The 27908-nt window shown below is 40.0% G+C and overlaps 1 protein-coding gene across 1 annotated transcript; it reads right to left on the bottom strand.

Annotated features, from left to right (window-relative positions):
* Positions 1 to 469: 469 nt before the first annotated feature.
* On the bottom strand, positions 470 to 27908 carry LOC139715347 (WD repeat-containing protein 36-like). Its single transcript, XM_071626925.1, has 22 exons — positions 27759 to 27908; positions 27392 to 27419; positions 26641 to 26741; positions 26045 to 26162; positions 25641 to 25773; positions 23691 to 23745; positions 22556 to 22688; positions 21543 to 21718; positions 19747 to 19867; positions 18959 to 19108; positions 17022 to 17170; positions 14337 to 14451; positions 13697 to 13862; positions 12767 to 12875; positions 12046 to 12125; positions 11138 to 11245; positions 10116 to 10213; positions 9070 to 9236; positions 6781 to 6897; positions 5722 to 5809; positions 2744 to 2931; positions 470 to 1171 (listed from the first exon to the last, which is right to left on the bottom strand). Exons 1-22 carry the CDS (start codon positions 27900 to 27902, stop codon positions 1022 to 1024), a joined length of 2694 nt encoding a protein of 897 aa, XP_071483026.1. The 5' UTR covers positions 27903 to 27908; the 3' UTR covers positions 470 to 1021.

Below are 27908 nucleotides of genomic sequence, written 5' to 3'. Positions count from 1 at the left end.
TCTACTGAACGGGGATGGTGCTTTAGAAATAAAAAGTCGTGTACTCCAATCTATATAATTTACACTTTTGGTCTATAAAAAAAACAAAAAAAAACCCACATTACCCTGGCAAACTGTGTCAGCCAGAAAAGTTCGCTGGTAGACCCCTTGGACATATTGCAAACAAATTCCAAATGGTGGGAGATGAATTCTGAGCCCTTCTGAAAACTATGTTTCACCTTTAACTCCTGTGGGTCATGTTCATGTTTACTCACTTCCAATGGGTCTTTATTTTCATGTTTACAGACACGTGAATGAGTACCACTTGTGTGGTTTTTTTTTAACAATTAAGAGAAATTTAAAATCATTGTCTATTAATCTTGACAGATTCTATTGTGTGACTGATTTTGCTGTGCAACTGATTTCACCCCCCCCCCCCCCCCAGCATGGAAGTTTCACATTTGGCCTCTAAAGAAGTCTCATGCTCACATTCAGTTCTGCTCTTTACCTTAAATGTTAAAATCTTGAGTAACATTTCGACACTGGCTGGAAATTCATAAGGACAGACTTGAGTAAAAAACTGACATTGCTGTTGCTTAATCTTCCAGATAAAATTACTTATATATCTGCATGATGAACAAAGCCTACTGGTACTTCACCAACGTTGACGTGTTCATGCATGACAGGGCACTGTTCATGCATGCAGACCCCCATGTCGACGGAACAGACGTATTCCTGCACTGTGGTACAGGTGCTGGTAAGGGGGTTTCTCTTTCCTTTGTCTCTTTAATACAGTCTATACACTTTTGAAATGGTGTTTCAACTTTGACTGCTGTATCCATGAATGTCTTGGAATGACATCTGGACTGGCGAGGTGTTTGGTGTTGATGCCTCTGAAGGAAAGTTAGGATACATGGCTCTGGTCAGGATGTACATTGTATCTGTGACCTCTAGATCATCACCTCTAGTCCAAGCATCACTGAAGCCAACCGAAATTGATCCTTCAAGTCACAATTCTCAGTCACATACAGTATCCAAATCCTCATAATTTTGCACTCTTGAGGTAATTGATGAGGCAGAGGCTTTGGTCAAATTGCCGTTGGATGCGTTGCCATGACGACTGGTGAGTCTCCTCCAATGCCAGGAGCTCCTCCGACAAACCAGGATCTGAGGCAGCTGTATCTCCATGAAGCTGGGCGGATGATGACAGAAAGGAAAGTAAAGCAGGATGTAGGATTACTCAGCCATTTCTGTGTCCATGAACTTAAGTCTCCAGTTACTGGGTACCAAGATGTTTTTAATAGTGAAAATAGTGTAACCCTCTACAAATCTGGGACTAACGTTAAGTACAACAAAGGTATTCATAGGGAAAATTATGGCAGTTTCACACAAATGCCACTGTAGTTATATCAGACAGTGACAGAAATATCAAATCCTTATCCCCTGGTAAGTTATACTCAGGATATTTGTGACCCGCGGCAACGGTTTCAGGCAAAAGTCGCAAGAGCAAATTCCCTCCTAGGCGGGGTACAAAGATTTTGACCATTATTTTTGTCGATTTAGGTTTTTTGCAGAAATGGAATCTTCGATATGTTTTCTACATCTACACTAAATTTTATAGCATAATACTAAGTTTTTCCTATCGAAAATGCAATTTTAAGCACCCTATGTTGGATCGCTCTCATCAGTTTCGAGCTTCTTTCAAACCCCGCGCCAATATCCCCAGCGTTGCTACGGCGCAGGGTCTCGCATGTGATTGGCTGGTGCGTCGCACACGTTTGCATAGTTCGGCTTTCGCCATCTTGAAAGACGTACTGGTAAACAAAGCCGAGCGAAACGCATTGCTTTTCGGCTCCAAAACGCTGAGCTCCTAGGAAGGTGCCCGGGAAATTTGACTCTCTCTCAGTGAGCCAATCAGAAGGCGATGTGGTTGCTAGAGGTGGAGCTTAACATCGATTGGCACTATTGTATGGATGGGTGATTCTCACCTCGCATCGCCGCTCGGACATTGTCTTTGAGAAAGAGGTGAATCTTCAAAGCCCGTTTTCTCGCAATTTTGTCGGGCTAATAACTTAAAAAGTCCATTTTATTTCGCTTTCTGTGCCCACTTATGATGCCGAAGAATACAAGTGTTTGATATCAATGGAAAGCTTAGAAAATGGGCAGTGTGATTCAGTAAAAAACAAATTTTCATAATTCCCGACTTTTGCCTGAAACCGTTGTCGCCGGTCACATTTTGTCTAGAAGACAAACCGAGGATGAAGAAATGTCAATTAGTGAAGAAGACATGGCAGGAATTCATATTTATCTCAGGGGCTCTTAGAATATTTCTGTTTTTCATTGTAGATAAACTTCATCATCAAACTTAGCCTACCACAAAAGTACCTGTGTGTTTAATATGCTCTACAGTACTTACGAGGAGGACAGTGTAAAAATATTCAGAGCCAGTACAGATAAAAGTGGCTTATCCAGCACAAAATTCATGAAATCAACAGTTTGAATAGAGTAGACTTTACAAATCAGATTTTATTGATGGAAGGAACATTTTTTAAACCATGCATCACAAGATTTTTCCATCAAAGGTACACCATGCCCAACTTTACAACATGATATGGGGCATAAATCAATTATGTACCACAGCTTGAATGACTCATAAATAATGTAACCTAGGTGCCAGGAAATGGGTAGATAACTTTGTTGCAAAGATGTGTGGTGTAACCCATGCAGATTATCCTGTGAGAGCACAGAGTCACAACGACTTTACCTGCAGGAAGCGGGAGAGGTACGCCTGGGCGAGCTCAAAGTCACGATTTGTGGCCAGGAGGTGATGCAGGAAGGCAATGAACTGCCGCATTGCCAGCACTGACCCGCCCCCGATGGGGTCGAGAGACCTCATCTCGAGGTCAACACGAGAGGGTGACATGGCTTTGAGATGCTCCAGTACAGCTATATCTGTGTGTGATGAAAATGAGAATTGATATCAAACTCTCTCATCTTTACAATTACATCATAATACATAACCCTGTTACAGTTCCAACTGTGATCCCATCCCCAACCCCAAAGACTTTGCTTAATGAATGTTTAATTGTTGGCATGATAATATACAGATATTGACTTATCAGAGGTGGAATATAACATTTGAGATCCTCGTGGGAAGTTATATTTTTGTCGAGGATTATTATATTTTTCCGAAGCGCGTAGCGCTGAGGAAAAATATAGTATTTCGAGACAAAAATATAACTTCCCAAGGGAAATGAAATGTTATATTCCTACCGAAGGAAAAAAGTCAATATCTGTTATATTATATGACCTACAGTACAAGAAATAAACTGCTGTATAAAGCAACACGATTTCTCCGTTTTCAAACCCACAGTCAAATTCATGAACGCGCGTTACAACGCTCGGCACTGTTAGTGGTATGCAATCGAGCCAAACCGAGCCATAACTATGATGGCTTTCGCGTAGGCCCTACTATCGGTAATTCGTTCTTCCGTGGCATATTGCCGTGCGGGAGCATTCCTAGAACAGTCGCTATTCAATCATACGTAGGCCTGTAGCGAGGGCCTATTTACGTAGCGGTAAACGTTAGAGCTAGATTTTGTAATGACAGTTGTAAAATTATTTTTTTTTAAATTGTAGAAGACTACCGTAACTGCCGCTGTTGGTCTAAAGCAAGCTTGTTGAGGTAAGTGTTTGTGGTGATGTATGAGAATGTGAACTTTCTAACAATGTTGTAGGGCCTAATCTCTTCTGTCTGCAGTCACTGGTACATGAACTGTAGACTACGGACCTGGCCCTGGTCCAGGTCCAGCGCTAGTAGCATAGAACTACCGGTGTCAAAGAAACTTACTCAGTTCAGGCGGTGGTAATACGGAATGGGAAATCCTTTGCCTTCTGGCCCTGTCACGACTGTCTAACATTAACGGGAGTAGTAGGCTCTATAGCTTCCAGCACATTCACCAGTTTGTTTCTCTCTCAAGCTGCCATACCAGTTACAACACTGCTAACAGTTTGACAAAAACAAATCTGTTGCAATTTCGCAATTCTCGCTTGTAGCGCGTGTATGCTGTGCATGAAGTGTTGTCTACCGCTAACGCTTTTAATACAGTAGTGTGCTGCTGTGTACTGTGGTCATGGCGATTGCATTCGTGTGTGTGCAAAGCGTCTCTGTGTATGTTGCGCGCATCATAACAATTGGTTTTTGATGACGTCACCCCTCCTGATATAACGCATTTGTTTAACGTGGTCGCTGTTATATTCCATGGTTGTACGTAATTTACGTCATGTTATGAAAATATAACGCTTCTCATCCTTGTGACAATGGTCACGTGACTGCATTTTGACCAATCACACATTGATATCTATATAGGTCATATAATATTACCAAGTATTTCAAGTTACTCTATAAAGTATCTCACGAAATGGACTTAGATTGCCAACAGAATACATTATTGATGATTAAGTATGCCTATTCCCATTACAATTAGAAGAATCTTTACAGATGGATATTGTATTTACAAACTAGACATATCGCTACGGCTACTGATATGCCTCCACCATAATGCATGGTTCTCCTAATAGGTCTATAGTACAATGTCTTGACAATGTGTGATGACAGTTTCACACAATTGGCAAAATATTAAAAGGACAGGTTTGACACAAATGTGCTGAATGTTCACTTTCCTAGAACTAGGTTCAATTGGATGAATGATTAAAATGTCAGAGTGCAGGTATTTGGGGAACTGATGATTTTTACTTGACTTTTGACCCTTTTATAAGTTTATGCATTGAGTAATTTTCAAGGTATTGAGGAAAAGTATAATTTCAGTATCAAATGGGAAAATAGCATTATCTAAACCTGGCCTTTGACCTTTGACCTCACAGTTCCAAAGGGACTCACTGTTAGGTTGAACATGCATAAATATGTAAGTTTCATGATGATACCTGGAGTTACTTTCGAGATATGGAGGAAAAAGTGCAATTTAGCACTTCCACTTGACCTTTGACCTTTTGACCTTTGACCTTTTGGCAAGAAACTTCCCCAAAAATATATATTGGGTAATACATGCCATACATCAAGTTTAAAAAAAAAAAAACCTTCAGGCATATTGCATTCTAAGGAAAGTAGTGATATTTTGAGGAGTTGACCTTGACCTTTGACCCCCTGACCTTTGACCCACGACCCCAACTTCCCTAGATAATCACTGCCCATCAGTACAAGCATATATACTAAGTTCCATGAAGATAACTTGAACCATTTGCGAGATATGGAGAAAAACATAAAATTTCAATTTTTTTTTCACAAAATAACCTGTGACCTTTGACCTTTGACCCTGTGACCCTAAAATCCACACAAAGTATTATCCCCCAAGGATATACCCTCATACCAAGTTTGATGTAAAACCACCACACGGTTCTTGAGATATCGACAAAAACAAAACGGGACGGACGGACGTACGGACGGACGTACGGACGGACGGACGGACGGACGGACGGACGACCCGAAAACATAATGCCTCCGGCCACTTCGTTGCGGAGGCATAACAAACAGAGTACAGGCAATTAATATCTGCAACCTGTGAGCCTAATGTGTTGTGACAAAAAACAACCTAACAACAATATCAATGGAAAAAAGTGGTGGAGGTGACTGGACAGACTGTCCTGCAAGGTGATATGCTAAAGGTGGTAATAGTCCTATCAAAGGGGAAACAGTCTTCATCCTACACTGTATTTAACACTCACAGTGCTTCGGTGAATTGCCTTGCTCCAAAAGGTTGCACAGATCTGATTTGAGCTCCACACTGGACATGCTGATGACTTGTGATGTTGGCTGCACACACATAAACACACAGAGATGAAACATTAAAACCCACAAATGACAAGATACATCCTTGGTGATTATTATTAAAGGCAATGCAAACATGTGCAGAAGATGCAAAGGTTTGTCTTATCTACTATGTAAACTCCTTAGTTATACATCTAAAACATTGATTTACCCTTAAAGTCTCCATACAATACAGGCAAAATACAAATACAATGTTGGGATTGGGTTTCATATTCTTATGAAGATTACATGAATACAGGCAAAATACAAATACAATGTTGGGATTGGGTTTCATATTTCTGGGAAAGTTACATAAAGATGATCCATAAATAGCTAAAACACTACAATTGCCACCCATAGTCAGCCAAGATACTTATGTCTCCTTAACATAATCCCTATGGGCCTATTACCATAGCTATGGCTGTTCATACTATATGAGAAGATGCAGTTTACTCATGTTGACCTTTGTCCTTGCGGACAGACATCTTTACTCGAAGGAAATATTTCCCACTTCATTCTGATACTTAATAAGTCACAAACCCACTGGAGATAGCATTCCCAATGGATGGACAGTCACAGAGGCTAATACTGTGATGACACAATGTCTTGGCAACTTATTGGGGCAGAGGAATTAAAAACAATAAATTGAAGAGCAATTACACTTCATTTCTGCTGATACCTGTATCCTAGTGAGTGGATGCTAAACAGTCCTATGCAGTACTCATGCTTACGTCAACCACAATCAGCCGGGCCTAGCCTCTGGACATTCAAAGTCATCACAACAAAGATTTTCATCCCATGAAGGGTGTAAAAGTAACCATATCACAATCAAGATATCATTTAAGTCATTGAAGACTAGACTCCAGTATACTCCGGCAGATGCCTACAGGAAACGTGCATTACAGCAAAATCAGCATGTCCTCAACAGGTTGAAGAGTCAATTTGACAAATATTATTTTTTTCTCCTTCATACATACCTTCTCAGATTCGTCTCCCTCGGGAGCAGCAAACTTTGGTGTGAGGCCAGCGATGGTGGGGAGGAAGAATGGAGCTGCCTTAGGGGCTTTTGGAGGGTGTCTTGGTTTATTCCGCTTCTGCAAGATGACCAGAATGGGGTGCAAGGCACAGAAATATCAAAGAATAATATCATCCTACAGTACCATGATGTGATTCAAATGCAGTGCACACCTGTCATAATGAACACAGTTATAGTGAATTTCTTCTTTTCATATAGCGAAACAAAAAATCAGGTCCCAAAAGTACTGTCTATCTATGGGATACTTTATTATTTGGCTCAGCTATAACAAAATTTCAATGTAACAGAAAAAAAAACCCAAACTGCTGCGCCGAAGACTTCATTATAATGGGAATCGCCTATACTAAATAGCTCTTCCTTAATAGCCTTGATGTCCTCTTTAAAGGGGACCTGAAAGCTAAGGAAGACCTATACACATGGGTATACCAGGTATATCTATGAACACACTTCAAAGCTAGTTTCCAAGTCACTGGCTTTCTTACATCATATCCCTCTTTAAAGGCAGTGACATGGCAAAACAACATAACCCTATGTAGTAATAACTGGGGCAAAACAACATGAAAGTACACAATACCGGGAATGCAGACAAGGCAATCGCCAAATTGTGTCTCGCCCATTCGCGTACAAGGAATTAATATTTTTTATAACTCCCAGAAGTTAATTGACCTGCTTATGACCTTTGACCTTGTGACCTTCAACACCCTAAGGGACATTCACCATCCAAGTTTGGTTGCAAACGGACAAAGGGATCAAAAGTAATGAGCCATAATCGAAACGCGCCATAAAAACCTAACATTGGGCCCTAAAAATTTGTTGACCCCTTTCTGTGACCTTTGACCTTGTGATGACCTTTAACTCCCCAAGGGAAATCTTCCGTCCAAGTTTGGTCACAAACGGACATAGGGATCAAAAGTTATGAGCCATAATCAAAACGCGCCCTAAAAACATAACATTGGGCCCTAAAAGTTTGTTGACCCCTGTCTGTGACTTTTGACCTTGTGACGACCTTCACCTCCCCAAAGGACATCTTCCATCCAAGTTTGGTCACAAACGGACAAAGGGATCAAAAGTTATGAGCCATAAACGAAATGCGCCCTAAAAACTTAACATTGGGCCCTAAAAGTTCGTTGACCCCTGTCTGTAACCTTTGACCTTGTGGTTACCTTCAACTTCCCAAGAGACATCTACCATCACCCAAGTTTGATTGCCATTGTAGCAACATGTGCTGAGTTACGTGTGATAAGAGAGTCTTGCAAGCAAACTTTAACGTATGACCTCAAATGACCTTTGACCTTATCATGTGACCTCTTACGGCACCATAACATGAAGGTACCCCCAGTGCATCCATCACCCAAGTTTGATTGCCATTGTAGCAACATGTGTCGAGTTACATGTGATAAGAGAGTCTTGCAAGTAAACTTTAACGTTTGACCAAAAATGGCCTTTGACCTTATCCTGTGACCTCCAACGGCACCATAACATGAAGGTACCCCCAGTGCATCTATGACCCAAGTTAGGTTGTAATCCAAGCAACTTATGTGAAGATATTTGTCAAAAGAGAGTCTTGCCGGTAAACTTTAACATAGAAAAGAGAGTCTTGCACATACTCTTTAATATATGACCTCAAATGACCTTTGACATCATCACATGACCTCTGACAACACCACAACATGAAGATACCCCTAGTGCTTCTATCACCCAAGTGTGGCTGCCATTGCTGTAACAGATGCCAAGTTATGCATCGTAAGAGAGTCTTGCAGGTAAACTTTAACATTTGTGACGGACGACGGACGGACGACGGACGGATGCCATTTGGATCTCTTAGTCTCGCCTTCACCTCCAGTGGGCGAGACAAAAACAGTCAGTACTAGTATTATATGTGGTTTCCTATTCTTATTCATATCGGGATGATAACAGTGAAATACAATTGCGGTATTACACCCTCTCGTGTCTGCAAAATTCTTCTTATTATTACTCAATTCAATTCAATTCGTGTTTATTTCATTCAAACAGATAAAAAACATTCAGACAAAGTATATAAATAAATTCACATCGACGATACAAATGCAGTTGAATTATTACTCTTCATATCTGTCTCCTTCAATCCTGAAGATTCTTGCAGATTGTGTGTTTGTTTATCACATTAACAACATGAGAAAATCACTGTGAAGTAGCAACTCAAGAATATATCTGTTTTAAATTTCAGCTGGTACAGTAATTCAATGCCCACCTTGATGAGGTCTAGATGCGTTAGACTCTGCCACCTAGAGTTTGGAAGAAGAGAAAGTGTGATCAGCTCCTCCCCAATCTGCTCTGGTGACTTGAATTCTTTCAGCTCAATCCCCTCCTCGACGTCAGAGTCCTCTTCATCTTCCTCATCGTCAGGAGCAGGGAGCTCTGAGTGTGGTGAAATAAGCGAAAACAGATTAACCCGTTCCACACTGAATTCTGAAATCCCCATTAACTTAAATAATACAAAGGCCACTAGGTTCCCGTAGGGAGCGGGTTAAAAGATGATCAAATCTATTGAGGCTTGCATTGATTATACATCATACATGAGTCTCCTTGTGAACTAGTGCTGCAATATGATTAAATTATATTTAACAAATAAGTGACTAATGTCACTCATACAGAACAAGATAAATCAATTCCTCTTTTACTGGAGAGAGAATAAATGCTAAACAACAACATTAATAAGAGAGACAAAAACAAAAGCCTGAAATGTAGAATTCAGTCATATATCAGCCCGGCAAGTGTCTCCTGCAGGATTTTTATTAATCAAAAATTTATCAGCATGGTGACTCTGACTTGGCAATTAGCACCCGATAGAATGGTCCACCTTTGTTTACTGAGCATGCATTTATAACACATGAACTTGTTTCAATACAATCATCCAGGAGATATAAAAATAAAAAGTGCACATACATGTATGAAACATATATATCATAGAATATAGTAAGGGTTCAAGTTTGCATCAGACCATTACTCTTTAAGAAATATACATTAAATAATGCCTCCAGTGTCACTTCGTGGCGGAGGCATAAAAAACAACAACAAAAATTGATGCAATGACACTGGACATCTTTAACCTGTTGAGAACAAGTCCCAAGTATACTCGGGCAAGTGTCTATGGGAAATGCGTTTTGTAGCAAAATCAGCCCGTCCTCAACGGGTTAACCCATTGTATGCTTTGAGTGCTGATTGACACAGAAAACCCAATGATGTTGCACACATTGACCAAAGTCCCTGGCACGGAAAGGGTTAAAGAAGAGTCACCTGTGGTTGGATCAGTGCCGGGTAGAGAGACGGTAGAAGGCACATAATCAGCTGGGAGGGGTTTCAGGGTTATGTGGTTATACAGCGTCTTGTTGGACCTGGGCAGATAATGAGAGAAACAAGAGGTTATATCTAATATGAACTTTATAATCTATTACCAGAATCAGGTCATCATTCTAAAGGATACTGTAAAACACGATATTTTTGCGGCATGATATTTATCGCGAATTGCCTCTATTATTCAACGAATATGGTGTAGACAAGAACTTGCATGTGCATCTTAATTTCATAAATCTTAGCTCCCCCCAAATTCGCAAAATTAAAATGCATGCGAACAGTCCTCATTTTACAGTAAACAGAGTCTTGAACTGGAAGACCACATCATAAATGTAGCATGTTTGCCAGGCAATATCATTTATGCACAAGAAAAGTGACATTATATTCTTGAATAAATTCGAACTGAACAACAGACGGTTACGTATCTTACAATTTCTTACTTTATCAAGTAATATTTGCATTAAAAAATTATATATATACAGTATATATATATATATGAATATCATCATGAAGCATTTAGTAATTTGGTTATGTGTAGACCAACGGCAACAACAGAGGTCAACATACATTTGGACTGCAGGGACCCTTTACAATGCATCAACTAATTACGACATGAACCTTTAGTTCAGCACATTGTAAACAAATCTTATAGTCCACTTGAATGGATATGAATTGCAGTAAAACATCAAATTTGGACACTTCAATTTTGCTATTCTGCTGTTAGACACAGATTTTGTTATCTACTAGATTCTTTTTATGTGCTAAATTGGTAAGACATACTCTCAATTGATATGAAACGTACAAACTTAGTGTGTTAAAGGGGAATAACAAATAGACGACAGTATTTGCATACATGCACATGTATCACGCAAATCACAAGTACTGATCCTAGAATTGACCTGAAACCATTTACATTTACAAGACATTTTATCTGGAAAAATACATCCGTACATCTCACAACTCACCATAGGTATATGCCGAGATCGTCGACATGTGTTGTGGCTAGGAAGTCATTTGTTGGTGAGAAAGCGAGACTTGTTGCTGCAACATCCAGCATAAAACAATCCACCAGTCTAATGGATGGTGTGATGGAGAGAGAGATTGGAGGTCTCAATATGAGCTTTGTGCATGAAATGGTAGATGAATGTTTCTATACTTTGTACAGGGAACCAGCCCAACTCGTATCTTGGCGATGCATGACCACTACCAACAAAAACAAAAACAAAAACAAAAACAACTGATATTCTTACTTTTCTCTACACTGAAGGAGTAGCTTCTATCTGACTTAATCTCATGAATGTTTGAGTGTTGGGGTGGGGAAGGTAATACACCATAAACATCAAGAGTACCCCTGTTTCCCCATGCTGTGTGATGGACATTCACATACAAGAGTATGTATGTTGGCAAGAAGATAATATCCTTGATTTGTTGTTGACAAGCTGGAAATGATGTCTCAATTCAAATCTATACCTCTAAAACAAATGAGCTTCTTTTTCCTCATTACATTATTACTAAACTATCGCATTCACTTCATCGTTCTTAGTGGGGAAAATAACACATGCATCACTGACATTAAAGCAAATCATAAATTTCATTTGACCCACTGGTTTGAGTAATCCACAGGAACCTGTGTAAAGTCTACATAATTTGACTATCTCATAGGGAATGAGTTTGTAAATATATGTTTGGCTTCTGCTCTTATTTTATTAAATTAAGTTATCACTCATATCACTCTCCAGCAATGCATTTATAACTGTGGCACCCCCTCCCCAACTTTTTGCACCAAAAATGCCTCAAATGTAGTCACTCATCCCACACATGAGCATTGTATTCAATCATAATGTAGGTAGCTGAAAGGGGGTGAAAGGCTTACTGTGCGGTTGGCAGGTCCCACGTTCTCACTGTGCAGTCCATTGAGGAGGTGATCAGCCACCGGGCATCTTGACTGAATGCCTGCCAGACAGAGAAATTACACAAATTCAATTCAATTAAAGCTTTAGTTCTAATATCACATAATTCCTTTTAAATACACAAACTAAAAGGAATCAAAGTAATACAAAGCAATTGAATACACACTCGAAAGTGGGGGGAAAAATGCCTTGCAGCATATACCATGCAATTGTGAAAGATAATTCACTAGCATGGGCACATACAAATAAGCACTACGTGAAGACATTATCACACTTTGAACCTCAGTGCCCAAATACAGCACAGATGAACAGAGCACTATGATCAATACATGGAACACTATCTTTTGACATTGATGAGTTTCACATCTCATTTACACTAAAAACTTACCCAATTGATCATCTGTATGTCTTGCTGCAGGGTGTGTGTACAAGTGTACAATTGTATGTACAGTCAACTATGCCTAAGTCAAATCTATTTGGACTGAAGAAATAACTTTGATTTAGAGAAAATTTGACTCATGAGGGATTAAAATCAATAGAATACAAAAAGAGGACTTGAAAAGACCCTCGACTTGGCCGACTTTTCAATGTATGCCAGGTCGACTTAAGCAAGATTGACGGTATTGGCTGTTCATTAGAAATCAGTCATTGTCTTTCAAGCACTCTCTGAACATTCTTTCCTACCATGTCTGTTATTCTGTTGCGATGCCCTGAGAACTTTCGGACGATGCGTCTCAAGTCAGCATCCACCACAGATACAGAGAAATCGTCACTGGCAACAGCAAGCATAGAACTGCAGGAAAATCAGGATGTATGGCAAAAAAACAAATGGGTTGGTCACATCATCTTCTTCGACACTCTCATCATTTACATCATGATCATCTTCATCATAGCAGCATCATCATCATCTTTATCACAGCTCCATCAGAACCATGAGAGCAATATCATCACCAACATCATCACCAACATCATCACAATTATTATTGTTATATTCATTTAGTTGGTAATCTTGACATTGTGGTAGTAGCAACAATACAAAAATCTTTATATTAGCTCTTAGTTTACCATGGTGTAAACTCCATGACCCATACAATTCTGAGACTTCTTTGAATGATGACCATTGGAATATATTGTTTACAAGTCCACACAACTTTTCACAGATGAGTTTATGCTCAAAATGTAGAGGAAATTGCAAGCTTTGCTGTGGAGTAAAATCTAAGGCAAAGCTATGGCTACTTTTTTTTTGCAAGCCAGCAATAAAAACATAACCCCAAGACAGAATTTGTCCGCCTTTCAGTTATGTTGTCATATAGGTCTGGGAGGCCTGACTTTTTGAATGCACAACTTCGACAGAAAATCAGAATATACTCCATAACTGCCTACGGAACACCGCTATTCAGTTACCACGCACCACACACTATTTGTATGAAGAATGGCATTGTGCATGACACTTTCAATGTACTGTGGCTTATTGTGATTGTGATCAATCGGTTTGTGCATTTGAGCAAAATATGAGAGGTCGGCAAGTCATTGACCGAGTCGGGAGTTCGAACTTGACACACCAGGAGTTAATCACATCATCCAACGTCTTTGGTTTAACCCACAGACTCCTACCTCTCCCTGTGTAGCAGCAATTGACTGATGGCCACATCCAGCTTCAGTGTCTTCAGTTGATTTTTCTTCTTGAAGTTCCAAAACTTGAGCTGGCAGTCTGCGCCGCCAGACATGAGAACCTGGTTCAGACCATTGATAGCCAGACCACGGATAGCCCCTTGATGTGCTGGACAGCAGGGAAAGAGGGTCAGCAAAGGTATTGTAAGCAAAATGCAGGCGAAGTAGGTTTTTTTGTTTGTTTTTTGTTTGTTTGTTTTTACTTCTGAGAAACAAAACAGGTAATCAATGGGAAAAAAAATCAATCCTAATCTGTTCTCCCATTACAATGTTACACAATATTGAAATAAATCAAAGAAATGGGTATATGGATAAAAATGTAGATAGATAGTTAGATAGATAGATAGATAAATAAAGTAGATAGATATGTAGATAGAGATATAGATAGAAAGATAGATACATTGTAGATAGATAGATAGATAGATATATAGATAGATAGATAGATAGGCAAGCATGTGGGCAGATAGACAGAAAGAGAGAAACAATGTGTATGTAGACAGATGGATTAAATAGGCAGAAAATATTTACAGGTACACTAACTCAACAAAAACACTACTGACTGTCACAGGTACTGACTGCACACCTCTTTTGGCCCCAAATGACCCCCTGTGGATCCCTGATTGAATGTTGTACACGTCAGCGTGTCCTGTGCTCCAGCCAACCACCACAAAGTTGCCACACGAAGAAATATCAATGGCCTGTCAAGGCAAACAAAGGAAGAAAAAACAAGATAAACACACAATCAGCTGCACAACGAAAACATGTCTCACATAAAATCTTCCCCTAAATAAGGCATTTATGACAAAAAAAAAACAACCATGATGAATAGTATCTATATTTACATGGTTGATTCTACTGAAGAAGAAGGATAACTACAGGGCCTGCAATAAAGTGTCACATGAATTTCCCAACCCTTGACCCAATTTCCATAAATCATACATAAAATTATGACCTTTGCCCCTTGTCATTCATTGTACCTGAAGACAGTGTGAATGACTTTTATCATACGTTTCTTATAGCTTTTTTGTACATAGAGAAGCTACAACATAAAAGTAACTGCACTTGTCTAGACAAAGAAGTGTTGTTGTTTTTTTTTGGTCTCTCTTTAAACAGTATTGAACTCAAATCCTTACATGATTTGGGTAGGGTGACAACTTTACTGTCTATGAACCACATGGTAAAAATTCACTGGTTGCGAACAATGAGATTAAAGGGATGGTACAGTATTGGTGGAGATGAAAATTGGGCTTTAACTTTTTTTGCGAGATACCAAGAAAACACTTATCGTCGGGTGCCCGTGCATTGGCCGCTAATGCAATACAATTTGCATTGTGTTAGCGGCCAATGCACGGGCACCCGACGTTATGTAATAGTACAGAGCATACTATTTTAAGAGGAATTCAAAGTCTATTTGATAAAAATCAGGTTTGGAATAGCTGAAACATCCCAAAACAAAGTAAAACAAAACAATCGTAATAAAATGTGGGTCCCACACTTTAAGGGGATCACTCTGTTTTGGATATCTCGGCCATTTCAAAAACAATTTTCATCAAATAAACATTGAATCTTGGAATTAAATGCTCTTTTATATTTCATAACAGGTTTCTCACTACCTCACCAAAAAAATGATAAAAACCTGAAGTTAAGGCTAAACCAAAACTATTCGATCCCTTGAACCCTAAAAGGGCCAGGGGGTGGGGGGGGGGGGGTTGAATCAACCCCCCTTGACATTGTTCGCGACTATTCCGCCATGCGAAATGACCGCGCTGTTCGCTGACTTTTTTACTTTCAAGTCTCGCACATCTTTTGACACCATTTTCGCGAAAATCGCACATACTGTTCTGACACTGCGTGACCTTTTATACATGCCTGTCAGACAAAAAAGGCTCAAAAGCGTGATTTAATGTATAAAGTCTATGCAAATGGAGTTTTCTCACCTTACTCATAAAGATATGATTATTTTTACTTTCATCGGCTGAAATCAATTATTTTCAGCATGATTATGCTTGAAATAGGTTCTGTCATAAATTTTGCAGAAAAAAAAAGATAAAACAAAAGAATTTTTAAAACAATAAAATACATAAGAAATCAGTTTTGATACCAGATTTTTTTTTCAAGTACATTGTTAGGAATGCTACAAGGAATGTCATCAAAAATTAGGATGCCATTAGCTTTATTTTCTGAATTCGAGCAAAATTTATGATTTCACTCATCTCAATTAATATAAAATATAAAAAATCAAAAACTCAATTTTTTCTTTTACAGTTTGGTAGTTCATGCAACAGTTAATGTATGTGCCAAATTTCAGGGCGACTGCGCGATTGACGGCTGAGATCTCTGAATCAACCCTCCCCCAGCCACAGGACACCCCAAAAAGCCCGGCCTGGTTAGGGTTAACCCTAAAAAGACTGGGCTATTTTGGTAGCTCGAAAGACTGGGGGGGGGGGGGGGCCTAAAGGGCCCCCCCTTAAGATCTCGGCTGTGGATCGCGCGATCGCCACGGAAATTTGCACAATGGTAGTGTGCGATGTAATCTACAAGATCGTATATTTAAATTTTCCAAAATAGTTTTCTTTTATTTTATTTTGATTAATTATGCTAATTTATGCGAGAAATCAGACTTTTTGATCTAAATCAGTAAATAAAGCTCCAAAAGTGCTCATTTTTGGTCTAAATATTCTTTGTGGCATTCTTAGCAAATGTACTTGAAAAAAATTCGGTATCAAAATCAATTTCTTATTTATTTTATTGTTTTATGAATTTCTTATGTATTTCTGTTTTTTCAACCTTTTGTTTTTGTTGCTTTTTTCAGCAAAATTTGTGGCAGACCCTTTTTGAAGCATAATACTACTAAAACAAATTGATTTTAGCCATTGAGAGTAAAAATAAGCATATTTATATGAACCATGTGATAAAACTCAATTTGTATTGACTTTGTACACAAAATCACATTTTTGAGCCATTTTCAGTCTCATGTGCATGTACAAAAAGTTATGTAACTTCAGAACCGTACCCCCGGGCGTCACAAATTTGGTGTCAAAATGTGCGGAAAACTCGAAAGAAAAAAGTCATGGAGCATTGCGGCGAGAGCATAGCGTGTTGCAGAGTAATTGCGTAAAATGTCGATGGGGGGGGGGGGGCCTTTTAGGCCCCCCCCCCCCCCCCCCCCAGTCTTTTTAGGGTTAAAGGCTAGCACCACACAAAGTGAGCTCTCCGGATAATGTCCACAGTCAATGCACAGACAGTCTGCATGAAGATAGGAACTCACCGTGGCCTCCACGCCATGCTGACCTTTGAAACGGTCGTGTTTCAGCTTGTGTTTGCCCATAGTGGTGTGCTGGTAGTTCCAGGTGGTAACCATGGGCGTGGCCCGGTGACAGGCTGCGAAGGTGTCCCACTCTCCCTCATGGCTCTTCTCTGCACAATGGATGAAACGTTAACTATAATGATACTAACAATGATAATGAACATGGCTTATATTGCACCAAATCTGCTCTGTAGAGTGCTAAAGGTGCATCCATACTATCATTACCCAGGTCACTGGATAGGCCTACATTGTTTCCCACAAGCACAAGGCAGTGCTTACTTTCCACTACCTAGGGAGCATTCCAGCCAGTCGCCATCTTACAGGCACGCACATGCTGTCAACCAACATTTTCATCCTACCGGGAACCCATTTATACTCCTAGGTGGAGAGCAGTAATGTGGATAAGGTGCCTCGCTGAAGGGCAAATGTGTCTGGCCTCATGGGGCTCAAATCCACGAACCCAAACTATGCTAATGTAATTCAGAGTTGTGATTCAGAGATGTTAAAGAGCAAAGAGAGAGAGGGGAAAAAATGGACCAGGCGTCATTGCATTATCCATCAACATCACAATTAGGCTCGGCACTTTGCACATCCGCTGGCTTGTTTCTCTGCCCCCCTTGCACAGATATCCAAAAATAAACTGTCAACAATTAGTATCAAGGTATACTCTCTTCCAACTGTATAGAGTACCAAAGTGTGATGTCATAGCCATTCATTGCCACAGAAACGGGTTCTTAACAACGAAGCAGGATATCTGTGAACACAACGCTTGCTCTCCATGCTCGAACGAAAGACTGTAATATCATCATTTTGATACTCTACTACAATTCCTGTCGTGAGGGACATTAGCATTGTTACATCTGAGATTGAGTGTTACATTACATTACGGTAGGTTTCGATGTATACCATCCATCAGCCAAAAATGCAATGGAGTATTCCGGTACATGCTTTATTGTACTACAGATAACATGAATTTTTCTCTCAAACTGTCTCCATTTTGCTTTGACAAGACACCACATTTTCGATCGGGCTTTCGAACCTCCTCAAATTTCGCCCGCAGTACGAATGGAATATAGGATAAATGGAAAAGCACCTGGAAGAAAGCCCAAGATTGACAGGAATGGCAGACCATTGTTGCTGCTCTACATACCAGGAGGCATAATGGGCAATGAGAAGGTGAGTAATTGTGACCGTGCACCTCAAAGCGAACATAAAGTCGCACACACTGATTTTGCGTGAGGACTGAAAATAAGTGAAATGGGTCAACCTAGCCGAACTTGACTTTTTCATATTTTCTGAAAGAGCGGGTCTTCTTTTACATTATGCTAAAATTTGGCATCAAAAATGGGCAGGAAAGTGTTTTTTTAGCAGTTTATCTCGAACATTTTTGGTAGAATAGTGTGATTAGGTGTGTCTTTAGAATCCCTTTTTCACTTCTGAAAAACTTTTGTCCACACTCTTCACTTTCAACTCTAATACCATTTGAAAGGATAGTGCTACTGCTTTGAAAGTTGGCATTAATTATGGACAGAATGTGTTAATGAGGCATGCTTGATTTCAGTTTAATCTGATAATCCCTTCATTGTTGGTACTCTGGTGGTTTACTCCCTGTTTTTTGTCCCATTCATCGCACAATCAGCACGGTTTGGTAAAGATTAAGCGCTTGAATAGACACTGTACCTCAGAGCCTCTTTTCTCAGTTCACACTTTTCCTGAGTTTGTGCTTTCTTTCCAATATTTAGATAGGTAGGAGAGTCCATTTGATTTGAGTTATACATCATTTTAAAGCTTAAAGTCTGCTCTTTCAGAATATGGTCTTAACTTAAAATTCATGTCTGGCGACTTTTTGTTTGTTTTGAGGTGCAGGGTCACAAATGCTCTCTGCACCTCACACCTACCTGCTGCAAAGGCTGTAATTGGTCTCATGCGGCGCATTTCTCGCCTCGATCCTTTCTTCTTTCCCGTAGTCCTGTTGTAAGCTGCCATGCCGAGGTCCTTGTTGGCCTTGTCAGTGACCGCTGAAAATGACTTGAGGGTACTATCCTGGCCTGGTGTATGGGGAGAGAGTGGAAGGAGGGATAAAACAAAGGTGATATCTTTTGGGGTAACAACTTTTTGTCTGGGTGATATACTGATGGAAATCTTAGAGGGGAGTTTCCCAAAAAATGTGGATTGAGTGAAAGCAGCAATATCAGTAAAACACATCAGTTAAAGAAAATTGGGCAATCTGTTCACAGTTTGTTTTTTGTTTTTTTTTTGTGCCGCCACTGCTGGATGAGAACAGCAGTTTGTAAGTCACTGCAGAACATGATATAAAGAAAATAAACAGAAAACTCCACACAATTTCATTTTTCAGGAGAAATGCACATTCCTTTGACTTTTTACTGACATACATCTCTCTCACACACAAACAATTTCAAGCAACCTCAGTCTCAATTAAAGCAATTACATTGGCTTCCAGTCCAGTCAGGCATAAAGTTTGAAGCACTGCTTCTGACTTCATACCAATATCTCCATTCAATGGTTCTAGAATATCTCATTGAATCTCTTTTGAACTACATGCCCTCCTGCAATCTCAGATCAGCTCAGACAGATCTTTTGCATTGTCCTTTCTTCAGACCAAGTTTTATGGAGAGCGATCTTTTGCTCAAGCTGCCCTTCCTACTTTACTTGACTTCCTACCCACCTGCACTGAGAATAGTACTGCCCATCTTGTCATAATACTGGATGCTGGTTGGTGGAGCACTGTGGCCACGCCTCTCTCTCAGTATTCTTCCACTTCCGTCGGGTTGGTCAAATATCCAAACCTACAAGAGTCAGGAAAATAACCAACAGTGACTACGTACAAGCTCATTACAGGTACTGTACCTTCATTGCTGCTATTATATGTGACCGTGCACCTCAAAACGAACATAAAGTCGCACACACTGATTTTGCGTGAGGACTGAAAATAAGTGAAATGGGTCAACCTAGCCGAACTTGACTTTTTCACATTTTCTGAAAGAGAGGGTCTTCTTTTACATTATGCTAAAATTTGGTATCATAAAACGGGCAGGAAAGTGTGTTTTTTAGCAATTTATCTCGAACATTTTTGGTAGAATAGTGTGATTAGGTGTGTCTTTAGAATCCCTTTTTCATTTCTGAAAAACCTTGTCCACACTCTTCACTTTCAACTCTAATAACTTTTGAAAGGATAGGGCTACGGCTTTGAAAGTTTGCATGTAATTATAGACAGAATGTGTTAATGAGGCATGCTTAATTTCAATTTAATCTGATAATCCCTTCATTGTTGTTACTCTGGTGGTTTACTGCCTGTTTTTTGTCCCATTCATCGCACAGCCAGCACGGTTTGGTAAAGATTAAGCGGTTGAATAGACACTACTTCAGAGCCTCTTTTCTCAGTTCACACTTTTCCTGAGTTTGTGCTTTCTTTCCAATATTTAGATAGGTTAGGAGAGTCCATTTGATTTGAGTTATACATCATTTTAAAGCTTAAAGTCTGCTCTTTCAGAAAATTGTCTTTACTAAAAATTCATGTCTGGCGACTTTTTGTTTGTTTTGAGGTGCAGGGTCACATATGTACTATCTTACAGATTGTGTTAAAAATGCATTGATTTTTCTTCTTATTTGATATTAACTTTGAAATCAAAATACATAGATATCTGAAATTCTTGATACATTACATAGATATCTGAAATTCTTGATACGTTACATACCCGGTATGTTAACATACAAATGATGCACTGGATAGAGTGCGTTAATTGAGATGTAGTGCATTCGAGGGTATTTACCATTGTGAAACATGCACGAGGCGAAGCCGAATGCATGTTGCACTACATTGTAAATACCCGAGAGTGAGCTGCATCTCCACTAACGCCACGAAATAATCCTGTGCATCATTTGTTTTATAAAATGGGTCGAAAACTAACAGCATTTTTCACGTACCTTTGTGGGTCAATACCAGTCAGCTACATGTATCACTCGTCGATGTTCGTCCCAAACATTTACGCACGTCGCACTCAGAAATCCCACACATATAAGAGTATACGTACGCCACACATGTTATGCACACAAGAAAGGCCGGCCGGCAGAGCCCGAACTAGAAGTTGTTTACAGGATTGACAGCGTGTACAGTAGCGCGCGACGCACTTGTAACAACTGAATGAGTGCGCACTGCTAGTGTAAATATTGTGACGTCAGGCCGAGCATGTTAGTGAGAAATTGATGCACGCACACGTGACTCATTTCAGCGCTTCCAATTGGCTACATTCTTGAACCCATTTTATAAAACCTAGTTATTCATGAATGCACAGGAATCTATGCTCTTGCAAAAATATCTTGAAGCTGGAATATTTCCAAGCTTAGCCCTCTGAGCACAACAATCTCAATGCTACTGACTTCTCATACACATAGAGGTTGCCCGAAAAGGGAATGACAGAATCCTGGCAAGTACATAAAGTAGAGTGAGGTGTAGTAGTGTACCTTCAGTGCATTGTCTCCCCCGTTGGTGACCAAGATCGGCTCTGATGTCAGAAATGTGATGGCTGCAATAGCGCCCTCATGAACATCCCTCATCTGGGCTTGTAGCCTTTTCTCCTCCAGGTTCCAGATGGCCAGATGACCAGCTGTGCTGGCAGATATCATGATCGGATGTCCATCTGTGTGAACATAAATAAAGGATATCACACAACTTTGCTTTGCACTGTGTTGCACAGTGATATCTGCCACTAATCTAATACTTTTCAGTGTATTATTGGCTGCTTCCCTTTTCCTATGCCACGGTGTCTGTTTGTTTTGCTTGTTTCACTTCCATCTGAGAAGATGGCTGGACAGCCCACATTCAGCTGCAATAGCCGGTCTTCCACGGGGTCCAGTTGGATGAAAAGTGGAACCACTTTATTGGGTTAACACCCTGCTCTTTGCGATGAATAACTGAAGCGGGATCTTTTATGTGCATGAGTTGTGACTCTCTCACATACGGGACGTCCATTCTATATCCTATCTGAGGGACAGAGTGTTTTTCCTCTTACTAGTGGGGACGGTATGATTACACAAAACATTGCTATAAGTGGGACCCTGGAATTGAACCAAAGTCCTTTCGATTGTATGGTAGACGTGTACAGACTGAGCTAACTCACCGCCCCTTCAACCTGTATATTGTACCACAGCCTTACACATAATTTGTGACGCATTTTGTGAATTCCTCTTGTAACACAAATGAAACTAAGTTTGATGATAATGCAAGTAAACCACTAACATATAATGTGGTTACCTAAGCAGGTCACTGTGAGTAAGTTAGATTATGTAATATTACACGGGTAATAGTCAAATACCAATCAACGATTGGATGAGCAAGGTTGTGTGATAGCTGACCACTTGTAACCTTCCATGGTTGAACACTTCTGTGAAAACAAATGGCAAACACTTCCAAGCATTACAGAACAATGACACTTTGCTCATCTGACTACAGAGAGAGAATAACGACAGCAAGGTACCGGTGCGAAAGGCGATGTCTGTGACAGGTCCCCAGTCTTGGGTGAAGGTCACTATAGTCTCATCAAACTTGATGTTGTGGACGATGATCTTGCCGTTGGCCAGTCCTATAGCCACCACATCCACTGCAGGTGACTTTAAAAAACAAATGATAACAACCAAAAAATTAGTACAAACATTGGAAGAAGAGGTGATGAGGGTATTGACGATAATTATGATGTGGATTACAATAAACAGCTTACTTTCCTATTAACTCTGTGTGTGCCACGTCCACATGCCCGACTCAGTCGACAGCTTGCCAAGTTTGCATATTCTGCTCAAACGCACAAACCTGCCCAAAGCGATCGATATAACTTGCCAAATACCACGATTCAACGAAAATGTTTCTTCCATTCCTGTCACATGTAGCTCACATCAAGTGGTGACTATCAAGCAGTGTTCTCTACTGGATTTGTGAGTAATTATAAATTTTCCCAGAGTGGTGTTCCCTACTGGATTTGTGAGTAAATTCTAAATTTTTCCAGAGCACGACTACATTTCTGTCTCAGAGAAATGGGGCACATAGGGGGTTTACACCATGGGCCTGGCACGTTAAGAGTTAAGAAGTTGATTCAGGTAATAGCCTTTATTCGAGAAACATTCCATACTTCCATACAATGTACACTGCCATTGATGAATTTCATAAGCATGGACAAGTTTGAAATGCTACTAGAAAGGGATGCTGACTATCAAGCGTACATACATGAATGTTCATAACGGTTTTATCTTCTTTCTTCTGCCCAAGAGGGCAGCATCACAGGGAAAATCCCATTTGTATGTACATCAAATGTCACATTCAAATCAATCTCCCACCACATCCCATCTTAATCTCAAATGAAATACATTGTACCCTCCTCTTCCATTTATATCTGGTCCTAGGCCTTGCTACAGAAGATGAAGAATGAGATGCTAATTTTTCGCAATAGGCCAGGTAAGAAGAGTTCCGCATGTTTTTATTCCGCAGAATCAAGACATCAACTACTAGAACATATGGTAAGCAAAAATATTTGTACGCATTACTAATTTTTGCGCTAGTTTCTGGTGGCTCGAAATGTGCAAAAATTTCCACTTTTACGGTAATCAGACCAATCACCTTACCTGCTTCAATACTGTGACAGGGGCATCCCAGTCTTGAAAACTGTACAGTAGTTTGCTGCATATGAAAAAGAAGAATGAGGAGGACGAGGAGGAGACAAAGTAGCTCAAGAAGAAAAAAAAAAGAAGATGGATGAAAGGGGTAAGAAGAGGAGGAAGAGAAAGACGAGGAAAAGGAAGAGGAGGAGGAGAAGATGAATGAAAGGGGTGGGGAGGAAGAGGAGGAGAAGGAGGAGGAGAAGAAGAAGAAGTACGATGAATGAGGTGTGAGGATGATAAGGAGAATAAATAGTAATCACCATGAGAACCAACATTCACACATCAATTTCACGGAGGTTCCAGGGAGCAATCGGGGAGATATACATGTACCGGTAGGTAAAGAAAACTACCGTAAAGTTCCGTGTATAAGACGCACCCGTGTATAAGACGCACCCCTACTTTCGGACCTAAAATAAATAAAAAAAAACACACACGAAAATTTCCACGCAGATATTGCGTGTGTAAAATACATATTATTTCAGCTCAAAATTTCCCTAGAATGCAGCATGTATTTGCTCTATTTTTTGTTTCCTTTTATACTTTCTTTTAACGGTATTCATCGGACATCGGCAAAATATGGAAGCGGCAAAATATGGAAGACGCAAAATGCGCGACTTGTCTCGGTACTCACTTGCTACAGTATTGTTTCGCCTTTCAATCGTGGTACATGTGTCATGCATATCGTACTCATGAGTGTACAGTACGATCTTTGCTGTGGTAGCAGAGGGTGTCTCGCATATTGACGCATGTCAGACTGGAAGGTTCATTACGAAAAATAAGAAAAACATCAACAAGTGTAGCAGAGGGATCATACGGCAAGACGTACGGTGCGTACGGTAATTACACTCACTGTTGTTTCGCCCGGAGAGATTACCAGTAACATGTGTGTCTCTTGTACATTGTACCATGCTTTTATGCACAGTGCTAGCCTTTTGCAAAAGGCAGCTCGCGATAATTTCAGTACATGCACACAGAGAACAATGGACTTGCACGCACAGCGCGCAATGGACAAGCGCGCTTCGATCCGATCGCTGTGTGCACGCGAGTCCATTGCAAAAACCTCTCTGCAGCTGCTGCCTTTGCCATAAGGCTTGCTAGCTAGCTAGCTAGCTGCTGTACAGTGTAGCTATGCTATCCTAGGTACAGTGGCCTCGTGAAATGAAGAGCAAACGAACGACATGGATATGCATGCATGCTTCACACATCGTTCACATTGACGGTGACAGCGTCGATCCTACTCCGTATTTTACAGCTTTTGTCTATGGCCATATTGATACTAGTACATTGAAAGTTTTACGGTATCGGTAATTTAGCAATGGTACCTGTACATCGCGTATTCCAGCTACTAGGTTGGCTGTTGGTAGCTTGGTAGACTGACATCGGTAGCATACAGCAGTGCTGTTACAGCTGTTGTCTATGGCCAGATTGATATATCGTTACTGCACAAAGCCGCTGTAAGTTTATCTCATATTTGCAGCTTTTGTGTGTGTCCAGATTGAAAGATCGCTCATTTATCCGTAAGTTTTAGTGATTGCTTACCTTCCAAACGTCGATGGGCATACATAGCCCCAAGTTGGCCTTATAAAATTGGGTGTACATGACAGATTTTTTTTCCGTGATTCGACTGTACCCGTGTATACGACGCACCCCCGATTTTCAACGTTTTCCGACGAAAAAATAGTGCGTCTTATACACGGAACTTTACGGTATCAGTGGGGATTATACCCTTTCATCAGAACATGGAGAAAATGCTGAAGTATTCAGGGAGTCCCCTGCATGCTAAGGGAGACTGGCAACTTTACATCTGTCTCAGATTAGTATCTTATTTAGCTATCATATCTTTATTCAGTACGACATTGTGAGAATGAGTTTGAGCAACCTAGAGGGAGTTTCGGGGGATGCAAGCCAACTTACCTCGACTTGATATTCCATAGCTGCATCCCACCCTGCTGGCTGCCAATCATAATCTTGTTGAGGTATGTAGCCGGATGCATGATGGCTGACACCATGAATGTTTTCTTGTCAAATTCCAGATCAAGGAACAGTTCTGCCAGGAGAATAGACGTGATGAATATGACAATGATAATGAAGATTATGATTAGAAGGAGAGTTTGTATGATTGAAATCATATACTGGAGACAACTGTATTAAACATGTTTGCCACACATCATCTTACTTCGAAAAACAAAATGTGGTAATTGATATTCATCCTTTTGTCATTATGAACAGAAAATTAAATATGTACAAGAATTCTGATGAATACATGCTGTACAAACATGTATGCTTGGTTACTTCCCACATATTTGGATGTGACTTGCCTTCTGACTCAATGTCCCATATCTTCAGACAGCTGTCTTCATCCACAGAAATCAGATGGTCACCAAAGGGCAGCAGAAGGTGGACATTGGCCTCATGTCCAGTGTATGTATGCACCACCTGAATATCAACACACGAAGGATAAGAATAGCATCCAGTGCATTGAAGGCATAGAACAATCACAATGAGAAGCCATGATATTGTTGCTAATTCTTTTCACACAATTCATTAGTTTTTGTTTCTTTCTTTCTAAAGACTGCAGCATTTGTAGTAGGCAGCAAGACTTATTTGTGCATGAGAACTAAAATAAAAACCAGCAGCTTGCTAATTGATACAAATACGAACACAGATTCTGGAAATATGCCGAGTGCTGAATTTATTGAGCAATTCAACACTTGTTATAAAACATGCCTCTGTCAGCTTCATCTTGCCATTGGTGCAATTAGCATAGTCAAGGTCACAATGAGATTTCCATTAATTCATTAACAGCTGGACACCTTTTGCTAGGAGAAGGAATGATGCCCATTGATCAGCTGACCATCAAAAGATCTGTGACCTACAATGTACAATAATGAGCATGTCTGGAAGTCACAATTACCTTCTGTCCCAGTGTGAAGGCTCTTACGACATTCTTGCAGGAAGTATAGGCCAGCCACGCATCAGCAGCAAGACATATGATTTCATCGGGGTGACAGTCACCTACAAACGAAAGGGGTTGAAAAATCAATGAAAAAGTCATATCCAATAATAACAAAAGCTATTAAATAGAAAGTTACCCAATGTTTCCTCATCTAGCCCAATTATCATCTCTTTCTCCCTACTCTTCTTCAACTTATCTTTCTTTTTCTTTGCAGCTTTCTTTTGATGTCCAGCTCTTGATTTCTTTTTAGTCAGTAATAAACCTGCTTAACAGACTTCAAAGAAGTGAAGCGAAGTGCATTGCAGTCATTAATACAAGTAAATATTACAAGCAATGCAAGTAGTTAAAATACTTTTTATGCCAAATTTGTGAAAGAATCCTACGGGCAGGAGATTTTAATACAGAATTTAATTTATATAGCTTGGCTCAGTCGGCAGAGCACCGGGCTAGCAATCCGGAGGTCTCGCCCCCCCTCGGGTTCGAATCCCGATGGAATCCCATTTTCTTTGCTCATTTTTCCACTAATATCCCAACAGCTTACACTTAACAATAACATTACAACAGATCTTCTCTACTACCACAACACCCAAACTCTACACAAATGTTCACTCTAACACTAACAACAGCAGGAAGATGCCGAGTAATCTAGACTATTTGTATTTCATCTCTGAAGTGAAACATCTCTTGGAAAAACTTCATTGTTACTTACTAATTGCAACGATGGAAAGTTTTGATACCTGCAAGCAAAAAAGGACAGAAAACAAGTCATAAAAACATTGTCATGATTGTCATTAAAGTTACTTTGAAACTCAGTGACTCAGTTTACACATTGTCATTGATACCACAAAACTCTTTTATGTTTATATAGCGTGGGTACATATGGAACTCTCGTCCAATGCTTTGCCTGCACATGAAGTCCAAAAGCATCTAGATGGCCTGTGGTAGCGTAAATACCTAACACCACGGTTAGATTCTAGATTTGTTTTTGGATGTTATATGAAATACAGGTCACATTTACCAATATGTGGGACTACGCAATAGATACCCTACTACAACAATAATATGAACTCGCTTACCCGATATGTTTGAAAAGCTTTTCCTATGGCTGTCATCACATAGTGATCCCTTGTTCTTAAATGGTATCGCATTCCATGAGAAACATGATTACATACAAATCCTAACGATCTGTATCCCGCAAATATATTGCTTCCCGGGGCCATTCTCGT

The sequence above is a fragment of the Diadema antillarum genome, unplaced genomic scaffold (assembly GCF_040938485.1).
Source record: "Diadema antillarum isolate AM-2024a unplaced genomic scaffold, OU_Dant_1.0 scf00000047, whole genome shotgun sequence".
In the NCBI taxonomy this organism is placed as follows: Eukaryota; Metazoa; Echinodermata; class Echinoidea; order Diadematoida; family Diadematidae; genus Diadema; species Diadema antillarum.
This window is presented reverse-complemented; position numbering and strand designations above follow the sequence as displayed.

What these genes read in the sequence shown, in the direction of transcription:
- LOC139715347 (XM_071626925.1), bottom strand. Translation starts at nt 27,902, where the DNA reads ATGGCCCCGGGAAGCAATATATTTGCGGGATACAGATCGTTAGGATTT. An exon ending in ATGGGACATTGAGTCAGAAG is followed by an intron (nt 25,774 to 26,044) that starts GCAAGTCACATC and finishes TTCTCCTGGCAG; the next exon opens with AACTGTTCCTTGATCTGGAA. An exon ending in AGCATGGCGTGGAGGCCACG is followed by an intron (nt 14,452 to 17,021) that starts GTGAGTTCCTAT and finishes TTGCCTTGACAG; the next exon opens with GCCATTGATATTTCTTCGTG.